The sequence below is a fragment of the Bombus bifarius genome, unplaced genomic scaffold (genome assembly GCF_011952205.1).
Source record: "Bombus bifarius isolate JDL3187 unplaced genomic scaffold, Bbif_JDL3187 scf7180000008214, whole genome shotgun sequence".
Taxonomy (NCBI): Eukaryota; Metazoa; Arthropoda; class Insecta; order Hymenoptera; family Apidae; genus Bombus; species Bombus bifarius.
In genome coordinates this window covers 568,228-591,190 of record NW_022884517.1, presented here as the reverse complement: position 1 = coordinate 591,190, position 22,963 = coordinate 568,228, and the positions used below count along the sequence as shown (strand labels likewise).

Below are 22,963 nucleotides of genomic sequence, written 5' to 3'. Positions count from 1 at the left end.
ACGTATTTTGGTAAAGTTATTTTTCGGGGAATAATAATACTAGGTCGTAAAATGCTGAACTAAACAACAATTGTTAGTAGGTACAATTTCTTTCAATTCTGCTAACCGTTTTACAAACATATATATGGAGAAGCGGACTAATTAATACATCTAGCATAATGAGTTCAAGCGAAAGGAGAGAATTTCGATGTACAAACTTCCGTTTCCGACGTTACCCTGACAAAATACCGTGTTGAGTTTTCGTTTAATTTTAGATTAACTTAGATTTAGAGCTTCTTATCGAGCTTCGAGCGAAAACGATGTGACCGACCACTTAAAATAACTTAATCGCTAAGACGACTGTTCTTCGCGTCGATTTCGTTACACGTTACATGCTAAGGTCAAAATATTCCCCTATGGTATTATTTCCTTCCTGACACACACGCTTGTTTACAACAGCCGTATAAAATCCGGCAAAATTGAACGACCGAACGAAAGCATCTTGCAAAGGATGCGATTCAAGAGTCTGGAATTGGATTGTTTCTCATCGAAGTATTTTCTTCAATCATGAAAATCCAAAGGACATGTATTTACATTCGAGTGGAAATCGTGTATTAATTTTTGGGCTGTAAGCTACTTTTAGTAGCTACGTTTCAGTATCGGATACTTTTTTAGTTACACGTTTAAAAATAAATTCAGCCTTGATGACATTTTTAAATTCTACTATCTACAGGTATATGTACGCTTCTACGTTGTTCCACTTAATAAAATAATTCCGTATAATGTTCTTTCCTATTTTTGTGAAGTCACACGACATTTCCCTTTTCTTTACGACGCATTATGTTTTATTATATTTTTCGTAATTCTTTCCTTGGATTCACTTTCATCGACATGTGCATCAATGTGAAAGGTAGGAACGCAAACTTTTGAAATTTTTAAGCAGTATTGAGTTCATTAACTTGAAGAATTTCTGAATTTGAAGTTCGTCAGTTCTCAAGTTCGAAGTTACAGAGTTCAAAGTTTATGTAAATGTTGCAATGCAAGTTCCTCTTTCAGGATGTTTTTGGGACAATGGAAATGTAGATAAGCTTGATAAGATTGGTAAATGTTCTTTAACTATTTAACTATTTTTCAAAATTCTGTTATGAAACTTACTTATGAATTTGTAAACTGTATGTACGCATAAAAGTTAAGAATGTATCTCATTTCAAAATTCACAGCACAATTTCAAATATTAATTAGTTCCAAATACTTTGGTTGATTTATGATACGTTCATCGCCATGAAACTTTAAACTTTTTATTTTGATGAAACATCTTTTCTTTGAGAAATAATTGTAAAGGAGTAGCTTTTTACACCACGTGAAATGACAATCGCAATATTTATTCGCGTTGATAGTCGATTATTGTTTTCTCTAGACAGATTCATAATTATACAATTATAATTATCGATATTTTAGAGATGCGTCCATATTTTATTTCTTATTCAGTTATAGAAAACTACATATCACTTAGATTTTCACATTTAACAATGTACTTTAAGCGAAGAACAATCGAATTCAAGTCACTTGCATCGTTTCGCTTGTACGAGGGCGACCATAACTCAATTCCTAACCGAACGCCTCGGTATATTTATTCTAAATTCAATGCAAACCAGAACAAAAAGTTGTCGCGATACAAGAAAATTCTCAACAGTTTTCCATGTTTCTCGAAGTAAACTCTCGAGGCACGAATAAAATGGTCACGAATTCAACAGCATCGCGAGGACTCTTCGTTTCGTTTCTCTCTTCCCGTGTCTATTTACTTATTTAGTCTATGTACTCGTATTTACAGGATCCGCCAGCATGACGAGTCGAACGTTATTATACTCAGGCCGATATTCGTATAATGTATAATATGCGCCATCGTTCTCTGTAGAAATTAGTTCAAGAGGAATACAGGGCGCGAAATCACGCTTCTTCTTTCTCGCCGCGAGCTGAACTGCGTTAATTATGAAATGCTCGTTCAATATGTGAAATTACACTAAAAATCGAGACAGGATGAACGGAAGATAATTCGAATTAACTGAAACTTCACGTTCCTTTCGAATTCTTCGAAACAATTGAATTCGACAAAAAGAGGTAAGTTGTTTAAAAATAAAATGGTTGAAATGATAATTGATAATCGTCTATTAAATATTATTATAAGAATAGAACTGCAATATCAGCACAGTTCAGTGTTTATTGCATATATTCTACTTGAATTCTATAATGCTTATTTCGCGTGATACTTTGGGTGGGATTTCGTAATCTGCAATTGGAATATCGGTGGTTTTCTCAATTTTTATCGACACACGGAGGCTCGTAATAACAATACAAACTATTCGAGAGATTACAACGCTCTGTTTCGATCAAAATATTCTTGCGAGAAAAGCAAACCTGCCGCAGTTCGATAGAGACCTCTAGAAAGAAAAAGTGAACTTCAACGCGTGCTATCTACATTCGTTTATTCGTTACAAAAGAAAAGTATTATTTATCTTCGGAACAATTTCTTCAAATTTTTCTCAAAAATATTTTCTCCCTTTCGTCCTGTTTTTTATATCAACAAAGATAATAATTTAGCTGTACTTTTAATTGCTGAAAAGTATTATATACAAAGAGTTTCGTCTATCAGCTCTACTATTGTATTGTATATTTTCCACGTGTGTACAATTTCTACACAGAAATTATGAAACTGTTTAGTTAGAAGAGAAGATAGAAGCACGAATGTTCGAAATTGAGTTTCATTGTTTGGAAAGCAGCTCGATACATTGAGGTGATGACGAAATTTAAAGATCTGCCGATAGTAAGTCAGCATAATCCTTGAGCTACCCTTCTTTAATCCATCATGGGCTTTAACCCGTTCGCGTCGAGCTACGGGACTCTCGAACCTGTTGCTTTAAACAAGATGTACGCTGAATAATGGATATTCCTAAGTAGTTCGAAGTCCGCTTTAAACTAGCGCAGTCCCGCAGCGGTGTTGCGCGTTTACAGAGAAATTCCGAACCTCGTTAATTAACAGGTGAATAAATTAATCGCGTGATGAATTAACGGAAGGTTATGTCTGTATGATGCGACTTTGTTAATGTTGTTCTTGATTCGCAATATACGAGGATTTCTGTAAGATCGTTCGTTCGATGGAACTATCATAGAATCTTGTTTAATTTTTCAATCGATTTTCTGATCTAATTTACGTTATATTGTAAATTAAGGTTATTTATTTATGTAGTTAAATTCTTTAAAAGAAACTCAACTATACTATTAGGTTGTCCGGAAAGTGTGTTTCTTTCGCAAACGTGTTATTTATAACGATGCACCTTCATACAAACGTGAAACCAAGTCTGTGAAATGTCGCGGTGTTTATCTCAACAGAACAAAATGGGTCGTACGTAATTCGACAAAATAATATAAAACAAAAACGTTGTGCGTCTATTATTTTCTCATAAAACGAAAGAAACTTTTCGGACGACCTAATATTAGGAATTCGTATTGAAGAAATTTTTGCAGTACTCCAGGTGTACATCGTGTATGTTCTTGATTATCTTTACGATTAGATAGAATTAAAAACTATTTGAATTTCAAAATATGTAATCTCTCTATGTAATTGAAACGGAATTTTCATTCCTACTCATAGTTATTATTTAGCTATTTTTTTTTCATTGAAATACCGATACATACCTATTCCTCGAAAGGGTCTTTTTCAGGGGCATTTTAATGCGTGCGGAATTACAGTTAATTTGCGTTTTTGGGTATTCGAGGTTGCAGCGCCCTTGATGGATTAAAATCGATTAAAAGGTTCCGCACGATACCTTTTATTTCACGTTATTAATTTCCATTGTAAAAATTGCTCCAGCAGGCAGCAACATTATTTTATATTTTATTTTCATTTCTTTTTTTGAACGTAAATCGTCAAAATTAACGTTCGTGATTACAATCAATGGTTAAAGCTGGTTTGAAATCGAAATTTTGTGAGTGGTATTTCTCGTCGTCGATAAACCTGCAAAATTATTCGTGAAAGGGTTTTGGTGTTTTTAGGATTCGATAAAAACGCTTTACGTCCTAATGCAAAACTAATGAAGCTCCGGCAGTAAGAATAAAATTTCTTTATGTCTAAACGTTTTCATCGTCACTTAATCGATACCTACACGTTATTTATATATACTCTGTTTTTCATTTTTTTCCGTTTTAAGCGTTTCGATATTCCTTTCATCTCGATACTATACGTAGAATTTGAGCAGCTGTCTGGTCAACGTGGACACCTCAACGAAATTTAATCATGACGAAAAGATGCCTCGGTGCGTCGCTTTTCTCTTTTCTTTTCTTTTCCTTCATTTAATTAATTCCTTGGTAATCGCAGATCCCGGTTTAATTTGTTCTAAAATTACATCGTCGAACCTGTGCGAGTGCAAAACCTTAATTGTTTACTAATTGTGTTTATGAAAAATAAATTAAATGATAATCGATAAAATGTATTCAAAACTTAATAAAAAATACTCGATAAGAAGAATATGTGACCAGAATGTAACAAAAATATTATCGGTCAGTATTCTATCCTTGGAACTTAAAGATATTTTCAATTAATAATATTCCGTTTTTAATATTCCCTTACCTTTGATGTTCGTTTGACATTTGTACTCTACATTTCTTTCTTTTTTCTTTGTTTTTTCATGGAAGAATGTCCTCTATGCCGAATCTGACGTTTTAATCTCAACTATCCAGATGGGATCCGCGATTTGGTGTAAGGAACGGCTGTTAGAAAGAAAAGAGAAGAACTGAGGTAAGGGATGGTGGAGAAGAAACATTTCGCAGGCAGAATAAAGAGAGGGAGAGAATCATTCAAGGAGGAAAAACAGAAGAACGAAATCGATGGCGGGGACAGTTTACGCTTACATCACTGGTCTTTGTTCTTTTGTTATCAGTGCAGAAGGAAACATCGATTATGAAAATAATTTTGAAGTTGCTGATTCGGAAGATGAAATAATAACTTTAAGAAAATCAGTTTTATTCTGGCATGGCATAAAAAAAAGTCAGGTTCAAGTAAAGAAATTCTAAAATAGAATTCCGCGAGATTAGTTTTGAACCCGAACAGGTTGAAGACTTTCAGCGGAGCTCGAGATCGTTGGCGCGTTCTTCGTGGCGACATTTGGCGTTATACAATATGTTACACTGAAAGCGATAGTCGTTGCACTTTGTGATTTGCCCACGCTTCTTTACCTTTCATATCTCGTGCATATCGATTAATCGATAGATACTCATTTCCTATTGCACGATTTCTCATCTCATTTGTCTTTTTGGACACTGCGCTACACTGACTTGGCACGCGTAATTATTATTCTTATTATTAATCTTTTTCCTCATTCGTGTTTTAATATGACACTAACTACTCAGTCATTCTTCCTTCTTTCTCATGTACGTGTATATATGTGTGCTGGTGTTGTCGTGTGCCATCTGTGTCTTTCTGACAGTCGTATTGGTTTCTGACTTCTTATTCTTTTATATTTCGTAAATGAAATCCAGATGATCGACGTCCGACGCGTCTATTTTTATTTGCTTATCGAATGATCGACACCACGATCAGAGCGATCATCAGAAGCAGTCCAGTCGTTGTCATGTTGACGGCTGAGTCTGAAAATAGAATGTAGATATCGTTAGAAACTTCTACAGGAATAAATGGAAAGTAAAGTAAAGTAAGATATTCATTTTTAGAAATCTTTTACAATTCTTCTCGTTTAAGATAGAGATTATAAGATGTGGCCAGATGAAAATTCGGTGTTTTCATTGCTTTCTGCTATATATTTAGTCCGATATGTTTCTAGATTTCTTACGGAGGTGAAAATAAAGGCTTTACGAATAATCAAGTATCATGCTATCTTTCCACGCAAATCTGACAATTATTAAAATACAAGCTTTCTGTTCTTTCTCTAACTACCCATGGAAAGTAAGAAAGTGAAAAAAAAAAAAAAAAATAAGAAAGAAGAAGGAAGCAACGCCTAGCTCACCGTTCTCGATGTATTAAAACGACCGAGGAAGAGATAGGAACCGCAGGAAATCTGGTAGGCGGGCGTGGATCGGGACCGTAAAAATCGCGTCAGTTGCCCCAAAAGGGTTGCTCGACAATCAAGAAATTCTCGTTGAAAATATCCGACCGTTGTTCCGGCGGAAAGACGGGCTGCGAAGAATCATCTTCTCTGGCGAGACGAGACGCCAACGATGAAGGATGAGTACTGGCAAACGGACAGGAAAAAGCAGACGAGCCCAAGTGGACGAAGAGAGGCAAACAAGGGAGGGGAAGTTGGTTATTCTTCCGGTTGGCCTGGCCCATACTCTCAGCCATTACTCGCTTCGAGAGAGATGTATTCCTCTGGTCCCACTCATCTCTAATTACAAATCAGAAACAACTCGCTGGGCCCTCGCCCCAATCATCCCCCGACCAGGCTCTCTTCTGTTCATTTTCTGTTTGTTTCTCGGACTACTCGGCAGTCACCACGTTGACGTTTCTTCGTCTCTCCTATCTCCTTTTCCTTTCGGATCCCTCTTGGGACGGTTCCTCATTTCATCGGTTTTGCACCGGCGTTTTCTCTGCCAAGCCTCGCCTCTCTGTTTTTCTTCGTCGACTTTTTACAACGTGGTTTTGCGGCTTTCGCCGCAGCGCGGCGGCCTCCTTCTTTTCCCGCGCCGCTAATCGAGCCACGCCTTTTTTTTAATGGTAATATGCGCGATTTTTAGTGGTGTATGCTTATTGAAGAATTAGCGTCTTTGAGAATGCAAGTCTGATCGTTTCGAAAGTAACGGTTGAAAAAGCAGTTGATACGAACTGATTGAGACAGGTTCGTGTCAGTCGTTTGTGATTAATAAGTAATCTATTTTTTAATATTGTAAAGTTGTGTGCCATTATTCAAACAGCATTAGTCTAAAATTCCTGTTTTATTTGAACAGTCTATAATTAGAATATTATTGAAATGATAGCATTTTATGCGAATAAAAGTCAGTGAGATTTAAAAAATACTGAAAAAGATATTAAACTGTATTTATTCATAAATAGACACACACATGCTGAGTATTATATGCGGTAAATATAATCACATTGTTTTATTACTCAAAGCTAATGCAGTCATGTCATTGTTCGTTTTATATATATTTTGAATACGGAGGACCCTGGCAATATATTATATCGGGAAATGTTAATATTCTGTTTAAAAAATGTTGAAATTATAAGCTGTATTTACTCGTGTCGGTTCAATTGAATTTACGACAGAACCACGATAATTTCGGCTAAAATGGTAAAAACAATGTTTTGAACACTAGCAAGCAGGAAAAGGCTGGAGCAACAATGAGCTCTACGACTACTGTCAATAAACGAAACGATGTTGATTTTGTACATTTCGTTCCAATCTAACGTATCCATTCTACATTTTCGTTTTGTCTGTTCGGTGTGTTTTTTTATGCCGCTAACCATTTCATTTGAAACACGAGTTTCCTGCGATCAGATAGATAATTCATGAGTAGCGTTTCTCGTACTTCTGGTCGTTTAAATTTGTTGTATTTTTACATTGGAATTTAAATAACGAACATTTTTGTTTAATTATTTAAAATATTTTTTCGATTTTATTATTAATTTTACAACGCGTGAATTAATAAGTTATCTATGACAATTACTCCACTGATTTTCAAATGCTTCTATATATCTCAACAGACTTGAGAAATATATTTATAGAAAAAATAATGTTTAAAAAATCTATTAACATCGCATTTCTTTTTAGATGCTCTTCAATTTTTCATACCAAGTACTCTTTTGTTTCCACTGAGATTTTCTTTTTTAACGCTTTTGCTACAACGTTATTCTCTTGATCATGAAAATAGCTGTGCACAGAATATCTTGTCCGTAACAATTTTATTTCGTATACTCTAGGTACAAGAGTAAAATTTTATCGAAAAGTCTTGCTCCGTTTTTTAATCAAATTTATATATCTGCACAGCTATATACACACGCTAAGATAATGACACTTGTCTTCTTATCTTCGTCGTGGCGATGGTTATGTATGGTTTTCCCATTACGTAAGTTATTATATAGGTATATTATATTATTATAAGGTATAGGAGAAACGAAAAAGTAAACCGTTCATTCAAATTCGCGATAAGGAATCTATTAAAAGACTTGTTTAACGAAATCGAATGCATAACGAAATCTAATAAAGCGCTGAGAACCGGCTGGATGAAACCTTCGTCTTTAGAAACTAGCAAGGTATTATGGTTGGACGATTGCTGCGCGAGACAGTTCGGAACAGCTCGATATCGTTTGGCTCTGACTCGCAGTTCGAAAACGAATTTAACGTAAAGGTAGACTGGGAGAGGAGGGTGTCGCGTTCGACCTTCGATACAACAAGGTTCCCGAGCTACCAAGGAACTAGAAGTACTTATCAAGTTGTGGAAGCTTGTGCGACGCGGTTCCACAACCGCGTTCCCGTCGTTCTCTACTCTCTTTCTTCTTTTTCCACTCTTTTCTTTCCTCTTTTTCGTCCTCTAGCTTTCCTCCAACGAAATTACCTACTTCCACGGGACTATCGAGATCGAGCCCGCGGAGAAAACGGATTTTCACACTTTCCCATTATGCAAATTCCTTTTAAAAAGAAACCACCGCTGCAGAGAGCGAGCAGAGACCGGCTGTATCGATAGTGGAAGGGGAAGGCGACTTCTCTCTGTCCATTCTAACAGAGAGCAGGTTGGATCGAGATGGAAAGATAGCCTGGACCGAGGAATTGCAAGTACCGGTTCGGAAAGAAATATTTCAATAATGCCGCAGGCCTCGAGGAATTCTAGCTGGTGCTAAGCTTGACCCGCAGCCGATGTTCCAGCCTCTGTCATTTAAATGCCACTGTAGCGCCACGAAATGCCGGATAAACCGCAACTTCGCAAAAGAGCTGCGGAGGTTTTGTTTCCTTTAGCCTACTCATTTGCCACGTCGGCCACTATTCAAGTTAGATTTCAATAGGTTCGACTATGGCTGATATCAGGCTTCGATTTTAACATGAACCGGCTCCTCTCGGTCTCGGCTCATCCGGCAAACTCGTCCGATATCGGTGTTCGAGGTTATTATTAATTTTTCTGACTTGGAAACGGAGACATCGAACTACTTTGTTCATTAATGAGCAGCCAAGGAAGAATTCCCCCGATCGGCGAGACACTGTTTGTCGTTCGTTCACTGATGCCATCGTCGTTCTTATTGTCGTTCGGGTATTCTTGGTTGTATCGAGAAAGTCGACGATTTCTTTCAATAATATTGGCAATGTCTGCTTGGGTAAATGTTGATTGGGCATTGAATACTTTTGAATGGAATGATTCTTTATCGTGGTGAGAAATTGCCAGTGGCCTGGACTAGCTTGCCACGTTGTAATTATCGTGCGAATGGAAATTTTCTTCGAACGCTTATAGTGAATGATACAGGATTACTCGTAGATATTTCTAATTCCTAGTTAATTATAATGTTTTACGCTTATAAATAGGGCTTCTACATATTCTTTAAAAACCTTGATCAGAATTAAACTTTAAAGACGTGAGTAACACCCTCGTAAAAAATAAAACCACCTCAAGTTGTATGACACAAAATTTCATTCCCGTTTTGCTTTGTAAGAACTTAATCCAACAAGAACGATAACTTCAACGAGAACTTAATTCCGGGCGAATTCCCGACAAAAGCTTCGAGAAGCGATAACCCTTCAACACGAAATTCAGGTTTAACAGTTCCGACGATATTAATCGTATAAATCCCGGTCAAAGAAAATACCATTTGCATGAAAGTCAATTTCCTCGTTTAAACCAAATAATAAGAAATCATGTGCTATACGATGCGTTACAAATACGATGGCGTACATAGTCGAGAAAGTCAATGTCAAGCACTGCTATCGTCGATGCTTGAAGAAAAGAAACCAGGAAACAAGAAAGTGGAGAGAATGTTAGCCGTGTTTGTCAGGCTGTCTCGTTTTAAATTACTTCGCAATTGTTGCACGTAACAACAGAGCTTACCGCTGTCTGGGGTCCAATTGTAGTTTCTTTTCCTATCTAGGTCGCTCGATTTTTGCTCAGACTTGCCGATCTCGCTGAGGTTCGACTGGAATTTATTACCTGCAAGCAAAAATAACCGGCCGCTCTAAATGGACTTGACATACAATGAAATTACACTGGGCTATAACCACGTATCGTAGCCAGGAACCCGTTTTAAATGAAAATATAGCGGTCACCAAATTAAATGCAAATATCAAAAGTTTTAACGTTAGCACCCGAACGAACCCTGGCCATTCCGTTCCGTTTCGTTTCGTTTCGCGTTTTATCCACTCCATGGTGTTTCATCGAACTTTCGTGGAAATAATATTTGACGAAACAGAGATACAGAGGAAAGACGGAGGCAGTTGTTTATTGTATGCTCGAAATCGTTGAAAACGGAGTCGAAAATGGATGAAACGTGAAACGTTAAATTGTTATCCGTTGAAATCGGATTACGCGTGGGTATGTCGTGAACTGGAAAGTCTAGATACATTTTACATTTTCTTTTTTTTATCTGTATTATTTGTCATTTGTATTGGCAGTGCAATTTCAAATCCAAGAGTATTATCGAAAAATCATTTCGAAACATTTCTTTTTGAGAAAGTGATTATAGCAAAAATATATTTTTGCCTATTCTTTAGGATTCTTGACTAAACATTTGTTTTTCTACATCTACATTTCGTATTTCACCTCCACGATTCGGTTACTCAAAAATGGTTTTAATAGCAGGCATTATTTAAATTACGAAAGTCGTAATATACGTAATAAATGTGAAAATATATTGTTTAATAGCCTATTTTTAGAAATCTAAAGAAAAAGTTTCGCGATCGCGAAAAGTCGATAACGAGACGTTCGCTCTTGTCAAGCATGGTTAAACATAATTCCTCGCAGTTGCGATCTAAATCCAGCCAGCATCCTGTCCTGGTGGAATGCATAGCGAGCGATTGCGAACAGTAACAAAGGATGACTCGAAACAATAGTTAACGCGAATAGAATAGAGAGAAAGCGCAGGAGACAGAGTTAGAACGCGGCGAGTTAAAGAATGGAAGGAAGTGGCCGGAGGTGCAAAGGGAACGCGAACAAAGGGACTAGTACTTTCAAGTGGCCCCTCGGTTGAAGATGTTTACGGGGCTGTTATGCGTAAAGTGGGTGGCAAACGCGGTAACTAGTATGCAAACTACGAGTAAACACAATTCCCTTATCCACTGCATCGTCCTGGAGCCGTTTCACGCTGGCGCGCTTGTCACGGGCCAGTCCACCGGATCAAATCAAGTAATGAAACTAGCACACGTTGACTACGTACCGAGAGGAACTAACAGAGAAAGATAGGGAGAGACAGAGAGAGAGAGAGAGAGAGAAAGAGAGAGAGAGAGAGAGAAAGGCGGGGGTGATGGAATGATAGACAGAGAGAGAAGTCGCTCAGGGAACAACTTTTTCGTTGATATAATTCTCGTGGCCGCGTGCACCTCGCGACCAGGTGGAGTCAGCGACAACTAGAAATTTTGTAGTTACAACGCGGGTTCCATTTGCATACATCAACCAACGGACCGGGAGAACCGAATTTCCCGCAGGAAGGATCTCATTGACGGGCATCACGTGCTTGCTAGCCCCACTGACGTCAACAGAATCCGTTCACGGATCTCTGCATTTCTCGTTACCGATTTTGGTTTCGACTGGTTCCACCGGGTTCGCCTGCGTGGAAAAAACGTATCCGTGCTTGATCACATTCTTCGTCTGACTCGCAATCTCGCGTTTAGGGTCGGAATTTTGGAACTGGTTTGATTAGTTTCAGCTCGGAACTTGATAGAATGCAGATTTGACGTGAATGTAAACGAAGCCTGCATTCCAATGTATTTTCTGCGGATTTTTGATCTTCATTGCGAGTAAATCTCATTTTTCCCAGTTTTTCCCATTAAATAAAGCTTCTTTTTAAGCTACCACCTTTCACGTTTCGGAACCTAATTTTATACGAGGTACATATCATCTTTACGACAATGAGGCGTGAAGTATAATAGACACATGTTGAAATTCTTCATCAACGTCGATTCTTCTTCTCTACTTTCTTCCTTTCGGTAACAAACGTGTCAGATAATACGCTGAGTAGTCGAAACTCTACCGCAAGGATTTCAAACATTCAAAAGCTAAAATTCTCGCATCGCGAAACCGTACCAACAATCGCAACTAACCATCCTGCGCTCCTTACCGCTTTCGATCCCCATACAAACGAGCTCTAACCCTCGAGCTATCCTCGAACCATATCCACCGAGCGAGTTCTTTGCCAAAAGAAGCTTGGACTCGAATGTGACGAGCCAGATCGCCTTCTCTGCTCGTCGTGTTTCAATTCCATAGAAGCCGGAAGCATAGTGGCGAAATTTACGGCTCCGAGAATTGTCCTCGTCGAAACAATATCGATAAACCCTGTCAACACCGAGGGTGAGAGAGGGGGGGGGGGAAGAGAGAGAGAAGAGTCGCTACTTAAGCCTCCGGTATAGCCTGATCGAACCCGCCGCTTTGTCTTGGTGACCTGGTGATTAGATTTTGTAAGTTGGTCGGCTAAAGGAACGCGCGATGTCTGCACTGGTTGGCAAGTGGAGGAAAGCTTGCAGAGGAACAGGCTCTTGGCACAATACCCTATTTCGGACGAGATAATGGGCGATCATCCTGGTACACACGCGTGCGCTGTGAGTCACTTGTTCGCCGGCTGTGTGTATAATAGCGTCTACTGCCGATACAGAAGTACGGGAGTCGGATCTAACCGGTCGTATACACGTCGAGGGACAACAAGGTGAGACACACTGGCGTACCGAGGAATGGATAGGCCAGACAGACATATGCAAATCTCAACCAAACATTAGCGGCGACAGTATATCGTGTGGTGTATCGTATACATGGAACACCCAAGGAGAATGCTTGTCGATGCTTCTTGGAATTACTTATTCGTAATTGCTTTGAATATTTGCAGTAATCGGTTTTGTAATTCGCATATTTTTGGTAGAAGAATTTTACTTAGTTTTACTTTCTTTATTAAAGTTAGACGAGTGAATATCCTGATCATGTTTTTTCACGTTTGAAGTTGTTCATATTCAGTTTTCGCGATCTCCCTCTTGCGCTTATATTTGACGATTCTACATTTTTTTACTCTTTCAGGCGATTATCTAGTTTGGATTAACTCTGTTACGTATACGGAATTTTTTCGCTCCAATGCTTTCGTTTAATTAAAAATTACTCCCTAGTCCCAAGGGATACTATATAAAATTATAACAAAAAATATTTAATTAAAATTTTGAAAATTGGGAAGTCTTTTCAACCAACGAAAGATACGATTAATGTTCTTGTTTATGACTTACGCCGTGAAAGGGTTCAAATCTTCAACTTTAATTTAGTAATTTCGTTGCCTATTTCTTTTAACAACTCAAAGTTCATAAAAAGTATTTCTGTTTACATAAATTTGTTATTTAAGCTGCATGCACTGTTCAACGCCGTGCAAAATGCAAAATGCAGCGCCGTGTGAAGTTTATCAATGAACGCGGAGAACGTTCTGGCTAGAATTTCAATAAGCTCTCTCATCGTACTGTGTTAAATTTCGGAACAGGAAACAATCTGTATGGCAGAGCCGAATGTGGAAAGTAAGGGGCAAGCGGCATTATAACTTGTTCTATATTCAAGGATTGTTAAGCAGTCTAAAAGGCCTGTAAGGTGGAACGGAATCGTGTAATACGTCAACAATGAAAACGTGTTAAGGTGATTAACATCTCGTAGTTATTAGGAGAGACAAAAATCGCAGTAGAGTGTTGAAACTTTATTGAACGTTCTAATAAGATTGTTGACAATTATATTTCGTTATTGTAGTACCTAAATTTTATTATCGAATACGCGTTTCTAACACCCGATGGATTTAAATTTACACGGCGCATTCTTTAACAATCTTACACAAATTTTATTGCTTTCCTTCTGTCAAGGTAGCTACTACGATGAAAGTGTAATCCACTAAGAATTGTATAATCGAAACATCTTTAATCGAAACAGCTTGGAAGGCCAAGCGGAAATACAGTTTCCGAATTGTATTTGGGTTCTTTTACATTAAACTTCAAAAATCAAGAAAAATTCCTCCGACATTTCGATATTTACTCATATCCACAAACTATTATTTTAAATCAAACAGAAACTATCTTGTTAACGAAATTTTAAAGGTCCACTATCTACATTCCCTACACCGTTTGGAGCAATTAAACTTTCCATTCTTGCTTCGACTACAAACCACAAACCGGTGTTTGGTATAAACTTTCTGCTGTACCAAAAAGAATAACATACAGCTCATTTTCCCAGGAGCGTAACAACCTTCCAAACAAAATCCCCTTCGAGGTTCGAAGTCTTCTGACGAAACCTCGATTCGCAAGGCGATACGAAGGAAGAAATTTAAAAAGTCAACGGAGTGATTCGGAATTCAACGGAACGAGCGTTTCGGGCGTGCACATTTTGCAGGATCATTAGCGGATAGTTTTACACTTTCATTTCCATCCATTCTGCCTTGCAAAGCAGTGGTACGCGTGAAATTTGAAATGCAACGAATTTCCAAGACTGCAAATTAGAACGGCATAGCTGCTAATATTTATGGCGCGAGTGTGCGTTTGAACGCGTGCTCCTCGAGCAGAGGGAGCTAAGTGGGACATAAACATATCATTAGGCTCTAACAGAACCGCCACCTCCCCCGTACTCTGAGTATTAAGCTAGCATCGTTGCGCATGTGATTGCGTACACATTGAGCCTATATAGGCAGCTGGCTAGTCGATGCTTAATACCCTATGATCGACAAATAGGGATATTTACTTGCAAACGTCTATTGTGTCAGGAAGAAGATAGATTTCCAATTGTTAGGCGTTTAGTTAAATCGACTGATGGAAAATAACTGCAGGAAGTAAATAAAGAGAGCGAACAATTATTTTCACTTCCGATAATATTTAATATAAAATTATTTCAAAAAAATGAGAAAGTAAAATTCGTATGGAAATTTGGAGATACAGTCGAGCATCTCGTAAGAAAAACACTTCGATTTAAATTGTCAAATTTGATTCATCAAGTGAGTAAATTTATATACGCGTACAGTTTTCCCAACTACTCGAGGAATTGTGTGAAACTCGAAATCATACGGAAGAATTTTCAAAGTATTTAGCTCTAATTCATACGTCGCATGTCTGGCGTGCACGATTCATATCGCGAATCGTTGTCGAATTTAGGCATGTCATGAAGCTCGTATTTCAACCGCTCCTACCTCTCCATTCAACGAATATTAAACCACTCTGCGAGTGCGTTCTACTCAATAACATGCAGTGCGTGTTGATAATCGGTAGATTTTGCGATTCAGTCGATTTCAATTGTAAAGCTTCTCGAACATAGAATACACCATAGGGGAATTGAAAAGCTCCGTGATATATGTTTTGTCTCCGCTGCTGTTTATTTGCTACCATTTCCGACATTTACATTTGCCTTTTATACCTACACGTCCTATCGTCTCGAAAAAATGTTTCGTAACTCATAACTGTGAATTTTACCGAAAATTGTTGTCAATCGCGTTGAACATTTGAAGTTTGATATACTTTAACCACCACGAAATAAAACTATAACTATTATATTAATTAGAATCTATAGTCGAGCGTTATTCGTAACATCTGATCTACCACCTTTGTTTTGATTACTCATTTATATTTTCCAAATGAAAATTTTCACATTAACGGCAGATTATTTGTTCTTTTAATGTAGCTTCCCTGAAAGCTATATTAGAGTCATCGGTAGTGTTTACTGCGTTATACCCAAGATTAAATTCGTATAGTAAAAGCACTCACTTTTTCGACTGTTCCATTTATCCATATTTCACTTTAATACACAATGTGCCGTTTTATAATAAAACGATTGACAAAAAACCATTTGTAGAGAGAGGGCTTAATGGTTAAGAAAAAAAAAACGAGTTACGTTCCTTTATTTGCTATTTAATGTGGCGAAGATGATCGAAGTTTCGAATTTTTGGCGTTTGCTTAGCGGCTGATTAAAACCGATCATCAACCGTTGGATGTCGGGGAATGTTTAGATTATTGGCGCTCAGTCCACCGCGAACGCAGATAACTGACACAGGTCCTCAAGAGAGGTTTCCACGTTTTATCGGGTACACGTTCATATTGTTTGTCAGCTTTCAGCTTGTGATATTACATTGAAACGAAGTAAGTAAAGGCATAAATGTAACAATTCGATCAATGGATAGTAATAATTTAAAAAATTCGCAAACGAGAGCAAACAGTGGCACTAATCGTGTTATTTTAAAATTTTAAACGCGAAAATTGTATTCACGTTATAACAATGCTACATATTCGCAAATGTTTAAATGACCAACCAAATGAAATTTTTTTTACATCAGTTCTGTAATGTTTTTATTTTTTACTAATTCTTGACACAGATGTAAATGAAAATTTTGCTACAAATTATCATTTACTATGTAACCAGAGATTTCACGTTTTAGTAGATACTTCTTTGCCTGAAAATAATATCGCCTATGTCGTTTGTATCTAAAATTTCGATATCTGTGAAACACAAATTCTACTACAAAATCGCGTATGTATACTATTAGGTATTTATATAATTCGTTAGAGATTATCTTTTTCAACAGATTTGTTATTATAACCGCTATTCAAGCATAAAACGTCAGGGTAAATTTACTGATGGAACATGAAATGTTGGTACACATTTGTGGATGCAAACATCGTAATGCCTGCAGGAGTAATTTCCACGTCGTATTTCGGACATGTAATTTTGCAACGTTCGCCATGATCGACTTCGTGGCAGAATTGACCCAGTTGAACTCGTCCCTCCAACCCCATTTAGCGAATATTAAGCCGATCTGTACGCATATACACGCACAATAGTATGTAGAACATGTTGACAGTGCGTACACGCGCGGTTAAGTCAATCTAGATATCTACCATTCTCGAAATCCAGGCAATCAAAGATAACAGAGAGCATCGATGGAATTAGGTTGTCAACGGGCCATGGTAGTTTCTGAACTAAAATTTCACGCTCCTTATCGATCGTGCATAATTTAAGATATTTCAAGTCATTTAATTGATGGTCCTCAAGATTTCCCTTGTTTTTCGATGCCTTGCCTAGATAGGCAAGATATTTACAGATGTAAATATCTATCGAATATCGAACGATGCTACATCAGTTGCACGATGCTACATCAAAAAAATATTTAGATTTAATACCAATTTTGTAAAAAAGATCAAGATAGGGCTAAGAGAACTATAATAATCGATATATTATTAATAATCGATTATAATAATTCCTTTTTATTTATCAAATACAATTTCCTCTATGTTAGTCCCAGTTCGCGTAACACGTGCTGGAATTAAAATCGGCTGATCAGCGGAATGTCGTCGCTTATTATGATTCGGCAGAAAGGCGCCAAGCGCCTCCGCAACGATCATTTCCTACCAGAGATTTAATCAGCTCGGTGTTGATGTCGTTGATGCATTCGAGGCATTTCAGCCACGTTCTCTCTTGGCTTACCAGCAACCCCGTCGTATGTGCAAGCTTACGATAGGATAGCAGTCGCTTTATCTATATGCAAGCATGTGACTAAGCCAATCTCTCTCTGTTCTCCCGCAGAATTACAGGCGAACAACGGTTCCCCAGGGAATTAAAGGACACCTTAGAGTGTATGTGGTTTGGAAGATGTCACGATACTGAAACCAAGGCAGACTACATCTGCCATTGTAACTCTACTCTGACGAATTAGCGTTTGATACATGTTTCCTGTCGCCCCGCCGTGTCGAACATCATGTCAAATCACAATTCCGACAAACGGTAAACGAAGAATAGAACAGAAGACCTGATACTAGATTCCATTTATTTTCTATTTTTCTTTTTAATTTAGCGCTCACAATGAAAAATTACGATGGAAGATGTGGCTTTGTCAAAAACAAATGCGTCCAACAGGTTAGCATTTTTTATTACTATTTCAGTTAGAAATATGATTCGTTTTTAATTAAAACAATATTATTCTCTTTAATGTTATTTTAAAGGGGTACAATATCAACGTGAACTATATGCGTAGATTTATGTAATTGAAACAAAACAATATAGCTCTCGCTAAAGAACCAAAACTCATTCGAGAAAAGAAAGAAAAAAGAAGCAAAAATGAATATTCTAACTTTTCTAAATGGATAAACGTTCGTATCACAAATAACGTTAAAGAAGACGGTTTAGAACAATAGGAAACTTACAAAAATTTCTACTTTAATCTCTAAAGCGTAAATTTCTGTTTGGAACATTTTCAGTTTCGTGTAATATTAGGTGTAAATGTTACATTCCTTATTTAGGCGAAAGAAGCAATCAGCGAGTTCGTATAACTGCTTTCAAGCGAAATAGGGAAACTGTAGATAATTAAGTTTCCATTTGTTGAATTATTCGATTAAACAATCGCCACGCTAACAAACAGTTATGGGTCTGTAATTAATGCGGTGGTACATAATTTCGTTATTATCCAACGATCTGTTGGTTAATACGTGTCGAATGTAATAGATGAAACGTATGATAAATTGGTTATCCGATTTCTATCCAACAATAATTGTTAATTGTTCCCTTATTTTTTGTGTTGATCATAACGAGAAGCAATTCGTTATAAATCTTTCCGAGGAACGGAATTCGTAATCCGATTTGTTCGATGATAAATTTATGGTTTTTAGTCAAATAGAAGAAATGAAAACAAAAATTCTAAAGCATTATGATTTTGATGTATTGTAAGTGATTCATTTATTTGTGTTGTTAAACTTCAATTCAATTTAGCGATTTCGATAATTCGTTATCCGCTTGATTAAAACAGAGTTGCCCTTTTTGAATAGAAATTAAAAGATCATTTACTCCGCCTTTAGTATCTATATTTTGTTAATCAAGAATATGTGGGTTTAATGATTTAACATAACAAGTTCGACATAGTAATGTTAAAAGTATGTTATTTATCTCTTATTTTAGTTAGTGAACGTGGCAAAAAATTCTTACGAAAAAAAGATATGTTGTACGAAAATGTGAAAAAATTGCGTCCTAGGTTAAAAGAAAAATAAGAAAATAGAAAATCACTAATTATAGGTAATAGAAAACGAGAAAGCTAAAGTATGTATGTAGTAGGAAAAAACCTAGAAAAGAAGTGGAAGGAGTGACCGTGTAAGACTATGTATATGGTAAAATGACAGAATAAAAACTCGAAAAGTAAAAAGATGTTGGGATTAAAATGGGAAAGAAAGGAAATGAAAGAAGAAAGAGGAAAACGAAATGAAAGTTAAAGAGTAAATAAGAAATTACTCTTTACTCATCTGAAAATGCTTCGTATGATTTTGCGATTTTCACGATACAAAGAAAAAAGATAATAAACGCGAGAAAATGCACAAAGTATTTTATACGGGATGAAGTTGAAATTATCGTTGAAGTTACAAAAAAAAAAGATTAAAGAAATGGCAAAACTATAACAAATCTAGAAGACAGAAAGATTTTAAATGTATTGTAATAAAACTTGATAGAATTACGACACTATGACATTTATGCATTAAATATATCAATCACTTTATGTTTAAGGCCACGATTAATGTAAATTTGGTGTCGTTTGTTACTTCACGCGTAAGTAAGTCACGAGTAAGTGCCCGTGGCTTTACCTTTGTAAACCGGCATTCGTTTAACTTTTCAAACGCAGAATCTTTTACCTAGATTTCAGGTGCTTTTTCTTTCCTCTCGTCCCTTTTACGAAACTAACCGATAATTCCTACTCAACAACATAACTCCTGGAAAATTCTAATTGTGTCTTAATTAAAAACGCGACGCGTGTTCCTCTTAACTATCCCGAATGCAATCTTTCCTCGGCAAAAATTGCTTACGACTCAATTCATCTGCCCAAGAATGAAAACAAAACCGGAAGAAAGAAAATTCAGCAACGAAAAAAAGCAGAAGAAAAGGAGAGGAAACAAATTAAAAGGACTACGCTCGCTAAACGAAGAAGAGCACGGTGAAACGGAGAGAAAGACGACGACGACGACGACGACAACGACAAGACCAAACAAAGAGACGCGGCAGAACAGAGAAAGCTCTAGCGGAGAAGCGTTGAGGGAAGCAAGCATTAATGCGACCCCGTAGACCGCAGATGTTGCGCCAATTACAAACCTCACCCTTGCGCTTGAGTGTCTCACTCGCTCCTTAAAGCCGCGGCAGTCGGAGGAATACGCCGTATTCCGACTTACGAGCCCGATGTCGCATATCTTCCTGCCTCCAGCTCTTTGTCTTTTCCTCCCGTATTCCTTCTACTCATCGACGACGATTTAGGTCTCTGTGTATGTGCAGCTAGCATGTAGCGCCGGAGGCGTGGGGATAGCACGGCCCGCCAACGAGACACGAATTTTCGAAAAGGCTCTCGCACTTTGTTAGATTAAATTTAGCACAAGGCGCAAAAGGACGATCTCTCGGTCGTTCTCTCTTTCTTTGTCGTTGACGACGGTGTTACAACGAGAAGAGGAAGGGGCTAGGCTAGACGGTTCGGCGGGTCGCCCATGATCCTTCGAAGGAGAAAGAGAAACGGTCGAGACGGAACAAGGATGCCAGGTACCAGGGGAAAAACGGGCGGAAGAGAAGGAGAACACCGAGTACGCCGGTGGCTGATATTATTCTTGGGTCTTCCTCGCTGGAGCATTATTAGTTCTGGCGTGTTAGCATACATGAAATATTGATGTTACAGAGAGCCCACCCTTCGTGCTGTCCCAACTCCGATCTCCTATGCTCCTTGGTCCCACGTCTCTTTAGATTTTACACGTATACGAGCATCCGCTTGTACTTTCACGACTTCTCTTTTACTCGTTGTCCGCGCATACCTCTCGTTTCTTTTCTCGTCGACTCTTTGTCGACGATTTTTACGGCTTTTAAGCCCCTTCGCTGTCGTAATCCGCTTCTTGGTCGTTTTACCACCGTTTTTGGAACTCCACGGTCGAAGAGATTGAATTTCTTGGCTTTGACACGCGCAAGGTTGTTGGCTTACCTTCTACTTGAATTTATATCTGTATCAGGATCTTTTACATTAATTTGATTTAAGAATCGTTTAATTAATTTACACTAAGCGATTTCGATGCGGAACTGACTATCAAATATGAAAGAATACCAAATGTTCGATGTCGAACGGATTTAATAAATCTCTGTTACTTCTGGTTTATCTAAAGTTCATTAAGACTTCTAGCTAATTAATCATTTTAATCTGTTATATGGGGGAAATAAAATAAAACTGTCAACTTCATAAAGAGAGTTCTTAATATTTATGTCGATACGGTGATTTAAATCACAAAGCGTGGTCAAAGACGTTGTAATGTGATTATAATGAAAATAAACAGGAAGTCGCAAAATAGAAGAGAAAGCGGGAAAGTGAAACCGCGGGTAAACTACCCCATTGGTTACGGAGTTAATTGAGTTTCCGAGCTTCTTTGAGGCGCTTAAGGCGTGTTGTTCCGTTCGTTAGATTTATCTTAATACGGTGAGTCCCGAAACATCCTAACTCCTTAAAGCCACCATTAAAGCCGCGATCGATTTCAAGGATTTTCGGTGCAGGTTGCGTTGGTTAACAGTCGAGTTAATTACTGGAAATTTAGAACTCGTCGCAAGGGAATTCCTTACGCTTCAACGGAGTCGTTTGATCTCCAATTTTGATTGCATATCCGGTTTAATTATTTGTTCGATATTAAAAATGTTATAATATCATAAACAGGGAAGTCGAAGTATGTTGAAACAACATTTGCAAAAATAATTTAACTCCATTTATCGAATATGTTATCCGGTAGATTTCTCCTCATTTCGTTGCTAACTGTATCACGTTATTACATTTTTGTTGCATTTCCGCCTCGCTACACCCGTTTCCTCTTTCCCTTGACTTTCCCACGGGAAGTGTCTGAGTGATCGATGTGTTCTTCGAAAAAAGATCAAGATTGAAGAGAATACGTTTCGCCAGTAGACTTTCAGAGGAGGAACTTTTTTGTCATTTGCATTTACTTTTCTCCAAATAGTATAAAATTTGCATATGTCTGATCTGTTAATCCAACATTGCGTCTCTTAGGTTTTCAATCGTTCGTAGGATTAGGATCGTATTCTAATTTTAAAAATAAAGAAAAGGAGACATAAAATATAACATTGTTCCAAGTTCTGTATATTTTAATCGCGCATTTGACATCCGAATATATTTGAACAATTCATAAATGGGTTTACCTGATTTCATATTTTTCTCGTTGTGAATCGTCAGCGAGCTTGGATTTCCGTAAATAGAGTTATTCATTTCAGCCATCAGCTCCCAATCTGCACAGAAAATGGCATTTTATAGCAGTTCCTCCAGGGTTTTTGTGCGAAATAAATATCTGAAACGTTTGGTCGCTAACTTTGTTGCCTTTTAAACGAAATATACGTGGTTGTTGAAGCTTTGCGACATTCGTTGTATAAATAATAAATCGCTACCATTCGAATGGCGGTTGGCAACTAAATTAGCTTCCTTAAAGAAACTGACAGAAGCTAAGCCGCTTATGAGATCCGTGTGCAAAGATGCAGGCAAACACATCAATTGACCATGCTTTCAACATTTCTCTTGCAAAATCTATTTAGTCACGCGGAACTTATTCAATCCTGACTGTTAGCTGCTTCTGTGAAGGAGGATTAGAAATTAACAAAGTTTATTAATGCTAGAGGGAATTTTAAACGTAAATCTTAGGAATATGATCTGCATGGTTTCCATAAAAATTAAGTTTAAGTTAAATAGACCGAAAAAAGTTGCAAACGTTGCATTGATACAATGTTAATCCTTAATCGGTTAAGTTTTGATTCTACCTAAATCTACTTCAATCGTTACAATTCATTTATTCCTACACTAAGACATGAA

The 22,963-nt window shown here is 37.5% G+C and overlaps 1 protein-coding gene across 2 annotated transcripts in view; it reads right to left on the bottom strand.

Annotated features, from left to right (window-relative positions):
- Window positions 1-3,647: 3,647 nt before the first annotated feature.
- The window catches only part of LOC117211017 (lachesin-like), a 263,425-nt gene continuing 244,109 nt past the window's right edge, over window positions 3,648-22,963 (bottom strand). For both annotated transcript variants that reach the window (XM_033454569.1, XM_033454570.1), the window contains 3 exons: window positions 22,303-22,389; window positions 10,015-10,113; window positions 3,648-5,619 (listed from right to left, as the gene is read on the bottom strand). In XM_033454569.1, coding sequence (XP_033310460.1) covers window positions 5,546-5,619; window positions 10,015-10,113; window positions 22,303-22,389 — 260 coding nt within the window. In that variant the 3' untranslated portion in view covers window positions 3,648-5,545. The remainder of the gene's footprint in view (window positions 5,620-10,014; window positions 10,114-22,302; window positions 22,390-22,963) is intronic.